Source organism: Poecilia reticulata, chromosome 17, assembly GCF_904066995.2.
Source record: "Poecilia reticulata chromosome 17, P_reticulata-male-v2, whole genome shotgun sequence".
Lineage (NCBI taxonomy): Eukaryota > Metazoa > Chordata > Actinopteri > Cyprinodontiformes > Poeciliidae > Poecilia > Poecilia reticulata.
In genome coordinates, this window is record NC_088846.1 from 28,781,961 (window position 1) to 28,797,148 (window position 15,188).

Sequence of the window (15,188 nt, forward strand, 5' to 3'; positions counted from 1 at the left end):
TTACTCATTTACTGGATGGAAATGGTGAAATTCTCAGTTTGGAGGAATTTAACAGAAAATATGGAACTGTTTGTTCACTAACAAATTATAAGAACATATTAAATAGCATCTCTGATGTTCTTTTTTTGTCAGTTAAAAACAATTTATCTAATTTCTCTATTCCAAGACTCCACAAGATTCAAATGGTGTATGTGGAGATCAGAGATAATAAATGCAACAACAGATTTTTAAACCAGTATTGAATAAACGACATGTACCCATGAAGAACAAAAAGCACAGCTCTCTTACAAAATTTTAACAAATCTATGAGAGTCAAAATAAGGACAAATTATTTGAAATTTCCAATTCCTACCAAACAAAGAAATACATTTTAAAATTATAAATAACATATATCGTTCCAATCAATTCTTGAGAGATTTAATTTTAATGCAGAGAATTGTGGTTTTTGTACAACTCAATTGGAAACAACTAAACATTTGTTTTATGGATGTAAAGAAGTATCAAACGTATGGGATCAACTTCGTAACTTTCTGTCTTCTAAAACAATAAATTTGGATTTTGTTTCTTTATTAAATATTCAATTCAGCTTATCCATTAAAAAAAAAATCTGAAATTTTTAGTCAATGTCCTGATTATTGTTACAAAATATTATATCCATAAATAGTGATATGCAAAATGCTCTCAAAAATGAATTTTTTTAAAAACGTTGTCTAAAGATGGGGATTATAAACGCAGTAAAATTTAATTAATGGAAGATTTTTAGTTTGTAGCCCCATAACATTTTTTTTATTCTATCATTTAATTACTTTTCTTTTTCTTTTCATTATTTCTTTTAATTTAGTTAACAGAAATAACCGTTTGATTCCAAAGGAGTCTTTGACCGAGTTGTAATTTTTAATATTTGTCTAAAGTTTTCTTTTTACATGTTGTGAGTTTTGTCGTTGTTATTCTTGTATACTAATAAAAACAATAATGATTCACAAGTTTTTATTTTAAAACCAAAGGTAGTCCATACTATTTAGAAAAAATTAAATACACATTTCAAGTAAAAATTTACATATCACAAAGCAGATAAACATCCATCCATCCATCCATCCATTTTCTTGCACCCTTTTTCCCTCAGTGGGGTCAGGAGGGGTGCTGGTGCCTCTCCAGCCAACGTTTCAGGCGAGAGGCAGGGTACACCCTGGCGACCTGTGTGTCTCTGTGTCGCAGGGCAACACAGAGACACAAAACCTTGCACACACACACTCACACCTAGGGGCAATTTGGAGAGGCCAATTAACCTGACAGTCATGTTTTTGGACTGTGGGAGGAAACCGGAGTACCCGGAGAAAACCCACCATGCACAGGGAGAACATGCAAACTCCATGCAGAAAGACCGGGGCCGGGAATCGAACCCAGAACCTTCTTGCTGCAAGGCAACAGCTCTACCAACTGCGCCACTGTGCAGCCATAGCAGATAAACAATTATTCCAATTGTTAAAAAAATCTAGAAGTATATCTAATATCGCCACATGTTGTAGCATAAGGTTTAATATTTATTACAATATTACCGTTTCATGTGGAAATTCAGTTTACCAGCATAAAAGAACACTTTTTTTTCTCCATATTTCATGTGAAAAACTCAGCTCCTGAAAGTGTGTTCTAATGAGAATAAGTAAGTGACCAATTTTAAAGAAACATTTTTTTCACAGATTTGACTTCAAAGCGGTCCCTGACCTCTATGGGTTTTCATGTGAATTATTAAATTATCCTTTTGATAGAAGCTTTTTTCACAAAACTGGCATGAAAAACGTTCTTCACCTGTATGACTTCTCTTGTGACGATTTAAATTACTAATTCGTGAGAAACTTTTTCCGCATGACTGGCAAGAAAAAGGCCTCTCCCCTGTATGAATTCTCTTGTGGTCCTTTAAATTACCAATTTGAGAAAATGTCTTTCTACATAGCTGGCATGAAAAAGGTTTCTCTCCTGTATGAATTCTCTTGTGGTCCTTTAAATGAGCAATTCGAGAAAATTTCTTTCCACATATCTGGCATAAAAAAGGTTTCTCTCCTGTATGAATTCTTTTGTGACGATTTAAATTACTACTTTGAAAGAAACATTTTCCACATGTTTCACATGAAAAAGGTCTCTCACCAGTGTGGGTTCTGTGATGGATTTTCAAGTTACACTGATGTGCGTAACATCTCCCACAAATGTTACATTTGAAAGATCTTTTCTTTGTGCCAGTATCAGACTGACTCTCTGACACAGAGCAGCTGCTTCCTTCCTGATTTTTTCTCTCAACCACTGGAGAGATATGAAGGGAAAGCTGCTCTGTTCTCGTCTCTTCTTCATCCATATCATCTTCCTGAAGAGTAGAAGTCTCTATCAAAGCAACAAACCGCTTCTGGACAAGCTGCTCTCCCTCCTGACTGCTGCAGAGGTCCTTCTGGTCCTGTCCAGTTGGTAAATGTTCTGGTGGCTGCTGTTCATGTTGAAGCACCAAAGAATCTAGTTCCTCTTTTCTTACATATGTTAGTGGATATTCTATTTCCTCATGTTTGAGCAGTGCAAGTTCTGGTTCCTCCTCTTCTTTTTTAATCCATTTAGGTTCTGGTTCCATCTGTTCCTCTTCAGTCCACTGATGTTCTGCTTCTTTCTGGTCCAGACTAGACCTACTTGCCAGGCTGCAGACTTGTAAGATGTCAGAAGCTTCTTCCTCATAGGAGTCACTTGGCTGTTGGAGGTCTGTGGGAACAAAGAATTACATCATTAATATAATTTAATTGATGACTATCTCATGGATCAGCCTAGTTTTCCATGGAGATTCTTGTCTGTAGGCATCATGCGATTCATCTAAAATTAGCTTTTAGAGTTGAACTGAAAAGTAGGTAAAGTGTCCTCCACACTAATTTGGAGCTGTGGCAAAAATGTTAAAAAGATTTTAATCCAGAAGTACAGTTTCATACAAATTTTTATTTACAATGTATTCATAGAGTGAAGAACTCAACCTACATTAAGACAATAAGTTTTGTTCTTAATCTCCCTTGTGACATCACATTTTAAAGTTAATCAGACTGTGTAGGCCTTTAATCAGTGTTCAAAAGACCCTTAAATAGTTTAAGTTGGTGTTGAGTATTACTCTTTGTATTATGTGTTTTCTGTTCAGCGTTACTATGGGATACCATAGTGAGGGCAGTGATGACGTCATCGCCTTGCCGCAACCAACGTGGCTGATATCTGGTGGGGAAGTTGGGTTACCGAACCGCTGTGCGAACACATGGGAAAGAGTTCCAAATTATGTGTGTTCTCCTTATAAGTGTGCGTCATTGATGGGAAACCACACACACACCTTCATGTAAACACACATTTATGCCCATCCATGTTTGTTGGATCAATATCTGTGATACAATTTGTAATACAGAACAGTTAAAGGGATCCTGCCTCGTGTCTTCATTAACATCTGCTGCACCTCATCCTCGTCTCTGGTCCTGAGCTGAATCCTGGCCTGAGTGGTGTTCTGGCCGACACTCCAGGTTGAGAGCAGTGACAAACCTGAACAGTGCCTAGCAGTCCGTTAACTTTAGAGCAAACTCACTTACAATCAGTAAACCATGGTTCTCTGGATTATAAATGTGATGAGACACAGAGGCTTGTTTCTTTAAGCCAATTCTCAAACAAAAGAAAGACAGAGCATTTTTCTAAGGCAGATGTGTTGATGTTCAAAAGGAAGTGGATTAAAAAGGCTCGCCTACAATTGAAATCAATTCATTATTGCTCAGATTGTACATTTAGTTAAATAACTGAATGTGTGAGAGATGATGCTAGATGAGTTTTTCTCAACACCACAGGTCAACACATGGTGGAGCAGGTCAACACATCTAGATGTCTCTAAGAGAACTGCAGCTAAGAGGAACATCCTGGAGTCATCAGGTCTCCATAGCAACCATCAGACACTATGAAAACTGGATGTTTGGGAGAAATAACACGAAGATTTCCTATCATCAAAGTTGGAGACACCTGATCCATTTAACTTGAACATGTCCCACAGAGCAAATCTGCAGCGACAGAGAGATATTTCAATAAACACATTTGAGAAATGTAGATTTGCATAAAACCATTTGCAGCTTTCTATGGCAGTTTTCCAGTGTCCCTGTAGAATTGGTCTGGGCCCCTGAACTGAAGGGATAACACTAAATTATTATTATTATTTACCATAACTAACTGGTGCTTTAGATCAGTGGTCCCCAACCTTTTTATTATCGCGGACCGGTCAAGATTTGGAAATTTTGCTGCGGCCAGGGGGGGATGAAGAGTCAGATGAGGCTTCTGCATGTTGGTGTTCCCACTAAATCCTGAATATACCCAATTTAGGCTGTCTTGGCAGGTCTGTTTTTATCGCAGCCTATGGGGTTTTTCCTGTCTGGGAACGAGAATACTGCCTGCTGAATGTGACAGGGAGCCAATCAAAAAACACCGTAACGCAAGAATCCCAAACAGCTGACATGTCGCGCAACTAAGAGTCCGATGGACATCGGAGATGATATGTGGAAATGTTTATTATATGTAAAGGTCATTATCATATGTGTTTATTCAATTAAAAAAGTTAACTATGAAAAAACATAACTCGCCTCCAAATCATAGTGCAGCAAATAGAGCAGCTGCTCCCGTCGTCTTTCATCCACCGCCTGTTCTATTTGTTACGTCTTTTATCTCTTAAAATGACTCCACAAACTATCACTACTGCTTCTACATCATCATCCGTGTTTGGTTATTCTAAATCCCCGTATGCTATGTTGGGAGTTTTGTGGATTTTCTTCTGGAATCGGGATGTTTGTGACTGGAATCGGTTCATGTTGCTCCTGTCGTGTGGCTGGAGACAAGAACCGATCCAACCTGTTGTGCTTTTATCAGCTCTGTGGTCACAGAGATTTGGAGAATCGGTCGACAATCCTTAAATCTTGCCGTCTAAACCAGACTTAAGACTCACAATCTCTACTACTCTCCTCTCGTCCACTGCCCAAACGCTCTGACTCTGGTCGCTATGTAACGTCGTAACATTTACATATCCCTTCAAAATAAGATACAGATGCGTCACAAAAACGAACATTTTACTTTCGTGAAAATTTTAACTCCTGATAATGACTAACGGTAGCCCTGAGCTTATTTCTCTGCAACGAGACGGTCCCATCTGGGAGTGATGAGAGACAATAACACCCGAAGTGTTGCTTGAACACAGCGTGCTTGGTCTCTACGTGGTGAAGCAGCTTTAAGTTTCATTGCCTCATTAGCAGCCGGTTGCCGCAAGTTACGCAGAGCGGGCTTGTAATGTGGGAGTCACCTACCGGTCCGGGATAAATCCATTCGCCTGTCTCTTCTCTGGGCCTTTTCCCCTTCGCAAAGAAACTTTTCCAAAGATCTGTTAATTTACTCATTTTGCTGCTTTTGGGCTCAATGTTGGCACGCAAGTAACCGAGAGAATCCGGTTAAAGGATTTTCAAAATAAAAGATATTCCAGACTCAAATAATACATCAAACGGAAATATTTAATTATTTCTTGCGCGGCCCGGTACCAATTGGTCCACGGACCGGTACCGGTCCACGAACCCGGGGATTGGGGACCACTGCTTTAGACAAATTTTTTTTACCTTCAACAATAAATTAAAATGAAGATGTAGCATTTTAGCTTCAGCTGGAGAGAGATAGGATCACAGCTTTGCTCTGCTATATCAGGGCTGTGCAACCTGCAGCTCCAGACCTGCAAGTGGCTCTGTGGCTCATGTGATGCCCACTGGTGTGTCCACAAAAGTGATAAGAGCATGAATTTCTTAAATGTTTATGGGGTTAATGACAATGGGTGTGGTAATGATGTTTCACCACTAGGTGACACATGGAGACTCTGATCTGCCTGTTACTCTGGTTTCTCATAAACTGGGAGAAATTGGAGTAAAACAGACTGCGTCTCCCGTGTGCACGTTTACATGCAATTTTTCAACTTCATCTGCTGCTGACGTGTCCGGAACCCTGGTACCCATTACACTCACTTAATATAAGAAACAATATTGGCCTCATCTGTTTCATCCGTTTGTTCCATGTCCCTATGAAAAAATAACACAGCTCATCCTGCGTCTCGTCTCCTTCATAATATTCTCCGCTGCTCTGATATACAAAATCACGAATGAGATTATAAATGAGAAATTTACAAGTTGTATTCCAAATTTCCAGCACTAATAATAACAACTGGAGTAATATATTTAGTCAGGGAGCCTGACTCAAACAGGTTTTCTGTTTGTGGTAACACGTTTGTGCTAGCCTCTGTAGCAGGGGTGCGTGTCCAAAGTCGGTCATTGAGGGCCAGCATCCTGAATGTTTTAGTTCACTTCCTGGTGGTAGAAACAACCTTCTCTGCATGTTATTGTTCAGATACCGTTCCCCCCCATTAACATAGGGGAAATGGTATCTGATGGGTGATTTTAACATAGGGGGAACGATATCTGATGGGTGAAATATGGCTATTAGATAGGGTTCCCCCACTGTAAAACAGGGGTAACGGTATCTGATGGGAAATATTGAGCATTAAACTGCATTGCCCTGTTTTTATTTCATATAGAACTGTATGAAATATACATATACAAGTATTTATTATTATTATTATTATTAGAATTTTTGTTATTAGTATTATTACTATTAATTTCACGCAAAAACGTGAAGAAAGTGTGACAACTTTGCTGAAACATGTTGTTTGAGCTTTCACGGTGTCTGTAGTTCCCCAGACAAGCGCGCTGAACAAGCGTGCGCTTGTTACGCTTGTGCTTTCTCAGTGCTCATAACGAGCACGCGCGTATTGTGCCGCGTGGGCAGGGCGGAGTGGCAAGAAAACACAGGGGGAATCATAGACATAATATAAGAGTAGACCCCTCATTGGCTGCTCCGGCGCAGGAAATACGGCGGCCATCTTGTAGCGGTTGTCCCTCCTACTTTGCTCAACTAAAACAGCAGAAGATGCCTCAGCATTGAGGGATATTGTTGTTCGGATCGATGGACTATTGATGTGAGTAGGGCTGTGTAATAATATCGATTTTTTGACATATCAATATTTTCTTTCCTAGAAAAAAAATCTATATTCATCCGCATGCGGATATTCATTGCGGATGAATAAGCAACATTCAACTGTCACCTTGTTCACTCACTGCTTGCTTCGCCGTGAGAATGATTAGGTCATCAGGCTTAGTGATTCCATCAGAAGTTAAGTGTCAAGGTTAAAAAGGTATCCAACTATTCAGAGCAGGGTACTTGGTGCACTTTATTTACTTTACAAATGCATGTAAGCTACAGTTTGTACTGTTTCGATTAAAAGAAACATGTTTTCTCACCACTTCTTTGATTCATTTTGTCCAGCTGTCGACTTTGTCCGTGTCCATGACCAACCAGAGTCATGTAAGGTGTAGTTGGTGCTTTTAATCAGTTTTCAGTCAGTTTTCACCAAAATCACTCTGTCCCTCTAAAATCTTTCAGAAAATCGCAAGTGTATTGAATTGCATCGGTTGCGGAGTACCGCAATATATATCGTATCGTGAGCAGAATATTGTGTATCATATCGTGAGATTATTATATCACTACAGCCCTAGGTGTAGTGACTAATGTAATAACTATTTATTGAATTCATTGTCGCCAGCTGGGGTGGCAAGGCTCTCGTTTGGGGTGGCAACTGTCACCCCTGCCACCCCGCTAGATCCGCCCCTATCCAAAATGCAGCCACAGTGTCCAAAAGAAAAAACATAAATGCAATCATTTGCATATTGAGAGTCTACAGAGCCTGATAATCTCCCCACTCTGCTCCTGGATTACCGTTTAAACTTTTGAGTTTTATGTCAAATCCACATGAATTAAATGACAGAAACTAATTCTCTCACTGCATCTTTGATTCATTTTGTCCAGCTGCAGACTGTTAGACTGTCCAATCAGAGTTTCTAAACAGGTATTGTGTAGTTAGTGCTTTTAATCAGTTTTCAGTTAACTAAATTCAAGTCTATGGAACACAAAATGTCACTAAAATCACTCTGTCCTAAAATATTTCAGAAAATCGTAAAAATGCACTGAATCGTATCGAATTGTATCGCTTAACAAATGTTGTAATACATATCGTATCGTGACCAGAATTTTGTATGTCATATCGTATCGTGAAATTATTGTATCACTACACCCCTAATATATATATACATACATATAAACATGAATCCAATATATATTATTCAGTATTAATCATTTGTTTGTATAGTTATATAAATATGTATTGATAGTACTGAATAATTTATTAAATAAATTATGAACGGCTGTGTGCTTTGTAATATGCTCATCATACATCAATATCAGAATATTCCATTCCTACACTATTGTTATAGCTACTAAGCATATTTAAATATGCTGAACTATGTATTAAAAACATACTTAAAAAGTACAATTGTTTATAAATGTAGCTTTGATAGATTTTTGAATATGGTTTCCAGAAACAAAAAAGCGTGTTATGATCAATTAAATGCGCTGATACGTCATTGTGCTGCTAAAAACATAACGCTGAGTGGAGTGGTCTACCGCTCCAAGATGGCCGCCCTAAATCTCGTCAGCGACAATAGTCGAGAGCGGTCCATGAGGCGTCTATTCTTATATTATGCCTATGGGGGGGAACCGTATCTGATGGGGAAACGCGGATTTACGTAACGCTGGCCCTCGAGGACCGACTTTGGGCACCCCTGCTCTGTAGCATTCGAGCTAGCAGCTAAATCAGTTCCTGTTCAGCCCCGTTTAGCAGCAGCTGGAGCTGCAGCAACTATCGCCAACTCTCTGTCTGCTGTGAAAACATCAGCACATTTATCCAGACCTACCAGAACTTTGTCTCTGCAGCTCCGAACCGACTCTGTGTAGCTTAATTTCTGGTTTCCAGTCGATCCCCATCATTCTGCGCTGAGCATCGAGCTCTTCCTCGTAGCAAATGATGGTTTTTTCAACCTCTGTGAAGATTTCTTGAGCAGCAGCAGCTAGTCGCTCTCTGATAAACTCTCTGAGATGCTGAACTGAAGACATGGTTGCTGAAATATTAGCTGAGATGGGGCAATGCAGCAGCCATCTAGCTTAGACCTTGCGGGCTTCTTCTTTTATGTTTTTTTTTATACTGTGGGCAAAACAACGAAATTGGCGCGATACCGCCCCCTACTGAACTGGAGTGTGGACACGCAATAAGGAAGGAAATACTCCTTGGTTATCTACTTTTAGTAGCATTACGGCCACCTGTTGGCATGGAGTGTGGCTCGTGATGTCTGTCTGTCTGTCTGTCTGTCTATCTATCTATATCATCAAATTCTATGAAATAATTTAGTTGTTTTTTTTTAATTAATAACTATTTGTATATGTTTACCACCCAAATTATTCGTCAAAATATCTAATAAATTAACCTTTTCCTTAACACTTTCAAACTCTCTCCTTATATTTCTTCTTTCTTTTTCATATTTATGACATTCTGGTATAACATGCTCTATTGCTTTATATTTTACAGAGATCACATTTGCCAGTATTGAGCTTTCGAATTTTAAAAAATGTGTTCAAATCTCAACTTTGTCATTCTTTCCTCCTTTCCATTTCTTCTTTCTCCTACAATGTTTTTTCTTCATCCCACCTTTCTGCCATTCCTTCATCAGTTATTGTTTAACTATACAATTTCCCTCATATTTACTTGTGGTAAAACTAGTAGGATTTTGAATTGCCATTTTATCTGCCCTCTCATTTTCTTCTACTCCAACATGTGCTGGAATCCACACAAATGTAACCGTCAAACCCATATTTTGTATTCTGAATAATGCATGAAATATTTCAAATAAAATGTCCGTCGTACTGTCTGAATGATTATATTTTAAACTTAATGCAGAGCTTGAATCTGAAAAAATTATTGTTTTAATGGTTCTTTGTCTTCCATCCACTGTAAAGCTAATATTGCCAACATTTCTCCTGATAATCCGTCTGTATGTTTCTCTATTTTTATACTGAATTCTGGTTCTACAAAAGCCATTCCTATTTTTCCAGGTAGTTTAGATGCATCTGTATAGATTTGAATATATTGATAATTGTTTAAACATAATTGTACTCAATAATTATCTATAGTGTAACATTTATCTCGTTTCTTTTCCATTATTGACATATCTACTATTGCTCTGGTAGAATCCATGGTGGTTGTATAATTGATATTGGTGTTTGACTAATTTCTAATCTATTCATTTGAAATAATTTTGTTTTCAGTTATCCATCCAAAACTCATTTCTTTCTTTTCTTTTTCCCCAACATGGATTTAAAATTTCCCAAGTTGGATGATCAAAGTTATTGCCTTGTAAATTTAACCAGGAACTTATTTCTAATTTTCTTCTCCTTAAATCTAACAGCATTTCTCCCATTTCCCCTTATATTGCTGCTGTTGTGGTTTTAAATGCTCCGGTACCTAATCTTAATGCCTGATATTGAATAATTTTTCTAATTTAACCAGATGTGCTTTAGCTGAAATACAACTTCATATTATTCATAAGTCTTTATTTCTGGACAAAATTATTTCAGTGATATTTAAAAAAATTAAATACACAAATCATTAAGTAAAAAAAATGGATGGATGGATGGATGGATGGATGGATGGATATTTTCACGTTTTTGGCTTCAAAGTGGCCCCTGACCAGTATGGGTTTTCATGTGAATGATCAAATGATCCCTTCGACAGAAGTTTTTCTCACAAGACTGGCATGAAAAAGGCTTCACACCTGTATGGATTGTCTTGTGACGATTTAAATACCTAATTTGAGAGAAACTCTTTCCACATATCTGGCATGAAAAGGGCCTCTCACCTGTATGAATTCTCTTGTGCCTCTTTAAATCAATATTTCGAGAGAAACTCTTTCCACATAACTGGCATGAAAAAGGCTTTTCACCTGTATGAATTGTCTTGTGACGATTTAAATACCTAATTTGAGAGAAACTCTTTACACATATCTGGCATGAAAAAGGTTTCTCACCTGTATGAATTTTTTTGTGGCGATTTAAAACATTAATTAAAGAGAAACTCTTTCCACATGTTTCACATGAAAAAGGTTTCACACCAGTGTGAGTTCTGTGATGGTTTTTCAAGTTACACTGATGTGTGTAACATCTCCCACAAATGTCACATTTGAAAGGTCTTTTCTTTGTGCCAGTATCAGACTGACTCTCTGACAAAGAGCAGCTGCTTCCTTCCTGATCTTTGCTCTGAATCACTGGAGAGATCTGAAGGGAAAGCTGCTCTGTTCTTGTCTCTTCTTCACTCATATCATCTTCCTGAAGAGTAGAAGTCTCAATCATAGCAACAAACTGCTTCTGGACAAGCTGCTCTCCCTCCTGACTGCTGCAGAGGTCCTTCTGGTCCTGTCCAGTTGGTAAATATTCTGGTGGCTGCTGTTCACGTTGAAGCACCAAAGAATCTAGTTCATCTTTTCTCACGTGCAGCAGTGGATATTCTATTTCTTCATGTTTGAAATGTGTAGGTTCTGGTTCCTCCTCTTCTTTTTTAATCCATTTAGGTTCTGGTTCCATCTGTTCCTCTTCAGTCCACTGATGTTCTGCTTCTTTCTGGTCCTGACTGGACCTACTTGCCAGGCTACAGACTTGATGGATGACAGAATCTTCCTCCTCATTGGAGACACTTGGTTGGTGGAGTTCTGTGGGAACAAATAATGACATCATTAATATAATTTAATTGATGACTATCTCATAGATCAGCCCAGTTTTCCCTGCAGATTGTGGTCTGTAGGCATCATGCGGTTCATCAAAAATTAGCTTGAAGAGTTTAACTGAAAGATAAACTCCCTTAAAGATTCCTTAAAGATAGGGTGAGAAGCTCGGTCATCTGGGAGGGACTCAAAGTAGAGCCGCTGCTCCTCCACGTTGAGAGGAGCCAGTTGAGGTGGTTCGGGCATCTGGTCAGGATGCCTCCTAGACGCCTCCCTGGTGAGGTGTTCCGGGCACGTCCCACCGGGAGGAGGTCTCGGGGAAGATCCAGGACATGCTGGAGGAACTATGTCTCTCGGCTTGGGGTTCCTGGAGGAGCTGGAAGAAGTGGCCGGGGAGAGGGAAGTCTGGGCCTTCCTTCTGAAGCTGCTGCCCCCGCAACCCGACCCCGGATGAAGCGGAAGAAAATGGATGGATGGATGGATGGATGGATGGATGGATGGCAATAACCTTTGAGACAATTAATCGCTCAGCTAAATTTGTTATTGTGACAGGCCTTCTGTGCCTGGACTTGGACTTGGAAAGCGTTTTTCTTTGTGGCTCAGAAGATACGATGACAACATCAAGGAATCCGGGCAGAAGAGAGAATAAAAACGAGTCAAAAGATTTTAATTGTTCTTTTTCTGATTTAAAATGAACACATCCTAAGATTGTGGTAAGGGGAAAATCGAGGCAAAAAAAAAAAACGTGTAGTGAACTGGGCTTAAGGGAGGAGTGAACTATTGCATCAGGTGGTCGATATGCCCATGTTCTCCATCTAAACCAAGTGATTATTGCAGGGCAATATGGTATACATACTTCCTAATCTCTACTCATTTGGTTTAATGAGTTATTTCCAATTTGGTTATGTTGCTTTTTTATTCAAGCGCGTTTTTTGTTAACGTAGACAGAGTTAATTTTATTTTTTGTTTGGCATTTTTGTTTACCAGTTCCAGTGTTAAATGTTATTTTTAAAATAAGGTGTATCTATTTTTGGCAAGATATCGCTTGCATTATTATGTCATTTCCATTAAATCAGTTTAAAAAGGTCTTCAAACAATATTATCGTTTATTGCAATAACTTTTGAGACAATTAATTGCTCAGCAAAATTTATTATCTGACAGGCCCTCTGTCAGATAATAAATAACATGATAAAATAACAGCTCATCCTGCGTCTCCTTCATAATACTCTCCACTGCTCTGATTTACAAAATCTCATACGAGATTATAAATGAAGAATTCACACGTTGTATTCCAAATTTCCAGCACTAATAACTGGAGATATTTACGAATGACCCATAAACACGTTTGTGCTAGCCTCTGTAGCATCAGAGCCAACAGTTAAATCAGTTCCTGTTCAGCAGCAACTGGAGCTGCAGCAACTATCGCCGCTGACGGATCTCTGTGCTGTGAAAACATCAGCACCTTTATCCAGACCTACCAGAACTTTGTCTCTGCAGCTCCGAACCGACTCTGTGTAGCTTAATTTGTGGTTTCCAGTCGATCCCCATCATTCTGCGCTGAGCATCGAGCTCTTCCTCGTAGCAAATGATGGTTTTTTCAACCTCTGTGAAGATTTCTTGAGCAGCAGCAATTAGTCGCTCTCTGATAAACTCTCTGAGATGCTGAACTGAAGACATGGTTGCTGAAATATTAGCAGAGATGGAACAATGCAGCAGCTACCTAGCTTAGCGTATGCGGGCTTGTTCTTCTGGTTTGTTTTACTAGTGGTTGGCAACAAACGGTTCTTCTTCTTAAAGTGCATTTACCGCCACCTACCGGACTGGAGTATGGTCATCAACGATCTCAGAGGGAATACACACCTCAATGGTCTGCATGAATGTCTAAATTCACATCTATATACACTCACCTACATGTTTGCATACTTTAAATACGATTTAACAACCCAGTTTTTATAAAAATCTAATTACCTGATTTCTAACAGAATTTGATTTATTTCCTAAAAGATTTATCATAGAAAAGCCTATTTTCTCTCTATTTAATCCATCCATCCATTTTCTTACACCCTTGTCCCTCAGTGGGGTCGGGAGGGGTGCTGGTGCCCATCGACTTTAATTGCTAACATTTCTCTGAATACTTATTACATTCTAATAAGACATGTTCCACTGTTTCCATCTGACTACAATAGTTACAAGTCCCAGTTTCATGTTTCCTTATTCGGAAAAGAGGACTATTAAGTCCCGTATGACCAATTCTAAGCCAAGATATGATTACCTCTTCGTTCCACTTTCCATTCAAACAACCATTACTGCCCACAGTCTTTTGAATTTTATATAAATGTCTCCCAGTATCATAATTATCCCATTGTTCCTGCCAAACCTTAAGGATTTTATTTTGAGTAATAGATTTCCCCTCACTTTTGCTTAAAGGAATATTTAAGTTAATAATATCTGATTTTAGGGCCTGGTTAGCTAAAATATCTACTTCTTCATTTCTTTCTGTACCTACATGAGCAGGAATCCAGACAATTTGAACAAAATATTTCTTATGTAGCTGAACTAATAAGTGATAAATTCTAAATATTAAATCTAATCTACAAGATTTGCCAGATTTAATACTTAATGATGCTGCTTGACTATCTGATGCAATTGTACATTTACTTTCTTCCCCAATATTATCATCAATCAACCTTTCTAAAGTTAATATAATGGCAGATAATTCAACTGTAAAAACTGCTAGATCTGTTGTTCTCCTTTTAATCATAACTTTATGGTGTGGAATATTCACAGCTGCTCCTTTTCTGCCACTATTTGGATCTTTAGCTTCATACAATTATGCTATCTTTAAATCTTTCAAAAATAATAATTAACTATAACCCATTCTGGAGTCTTTCCCTTTTTAAGAAATTTCCCCAATTGCAGATCAACTTCTGTAGTGATAAATAACCATGGTGGAATTGGTGATTGTGGAACGTAAAACTATACTGGAACTGTGTTAAACCTAAATTTTGAGCTTTTATGTTCCCAATCCATCCAAAGCTATTACAATTAGATTTATGATGTTCCCAACAGTCCTGACCCTCTGACCCACTGACCCTCCCTTCCTGATTTCTTTATCGTAATGCCCAGCTCACACTACACGATCTTAGAACTGTCAGCTGATTGTTCGGCCATTTTCAAAACCTGAGACCACACACTAGCCGACAGAAATCCTAACGGGTTCGATCATGCCGCCCAACAAAACAATGGCTGCAGTTAACTAATTTTAAAACCAGGCATTAATCAATTTTTTAGTACAGTCTACCTGCAATGCGTGTGGCTGGTGTCAGCGTAAAGTCCTGACCGAATTAATATCATTATAACCTATTTATGTCATGTTAACGAAGAACAGCTGAAATGTTACCAGGTTACTCCAACCCTCCAATATGTGCTGGGACCCAAACAAATACAACTCTCAAACCCATATT

General features: G+C 38.6%; 2 protein-coding genes across 2 annotated transcripts; both read right to left on the reverse strand.

Annotated features, from left to right (window-relative positions):
- Positions 1-970: 970 nt before the first annotated feature.
- On the reverse strand, positions 971-9,689 carry LOC145547954 (uncharacterized). The gene is made up of 2 exons (XM_081598205.1): positions 8,871-9,689; positions 971-2,736 (listed from the first exon to the last, which is right to left on the reverse strand). Exons 1-2 carry the CDS (start codon positions 9,067-9,069, stop codon positions 1,706-1,708), a joined length of 1,230 nt encoding a protein of 409 aa, XP_081454331.1. The 5' UTR covers positions 9,070-9,689; the 3' UTR covers positions 971-1,705.
- An 854-nt stretch (positions 9,690-10,543) lies between these two features.
- LOC145547953 (uncharacterized) lies at positions 10,544-14,758 on the reverse strand. The gene is made up of 2 exons (XM_081598203.1): positions 13,203-14,758; positions 10,544-11,711 (listed from the first exon to the last, which is right to left on the reverse strand). Exons 1-2 carry the CDS (start codon positions 13,399-13,401, stop codon positions 10,681-10,683), a joined length of 1,230 nt encoding a protein of 409 aa, XP_081454329.1. The 5' UTR covers positions 13,402-14,758; the 3' UTR covers positions 10,544-10,680.
- Between the last annotated feature and the right edge of the window lie 430 nt (positions 14,759-15,188).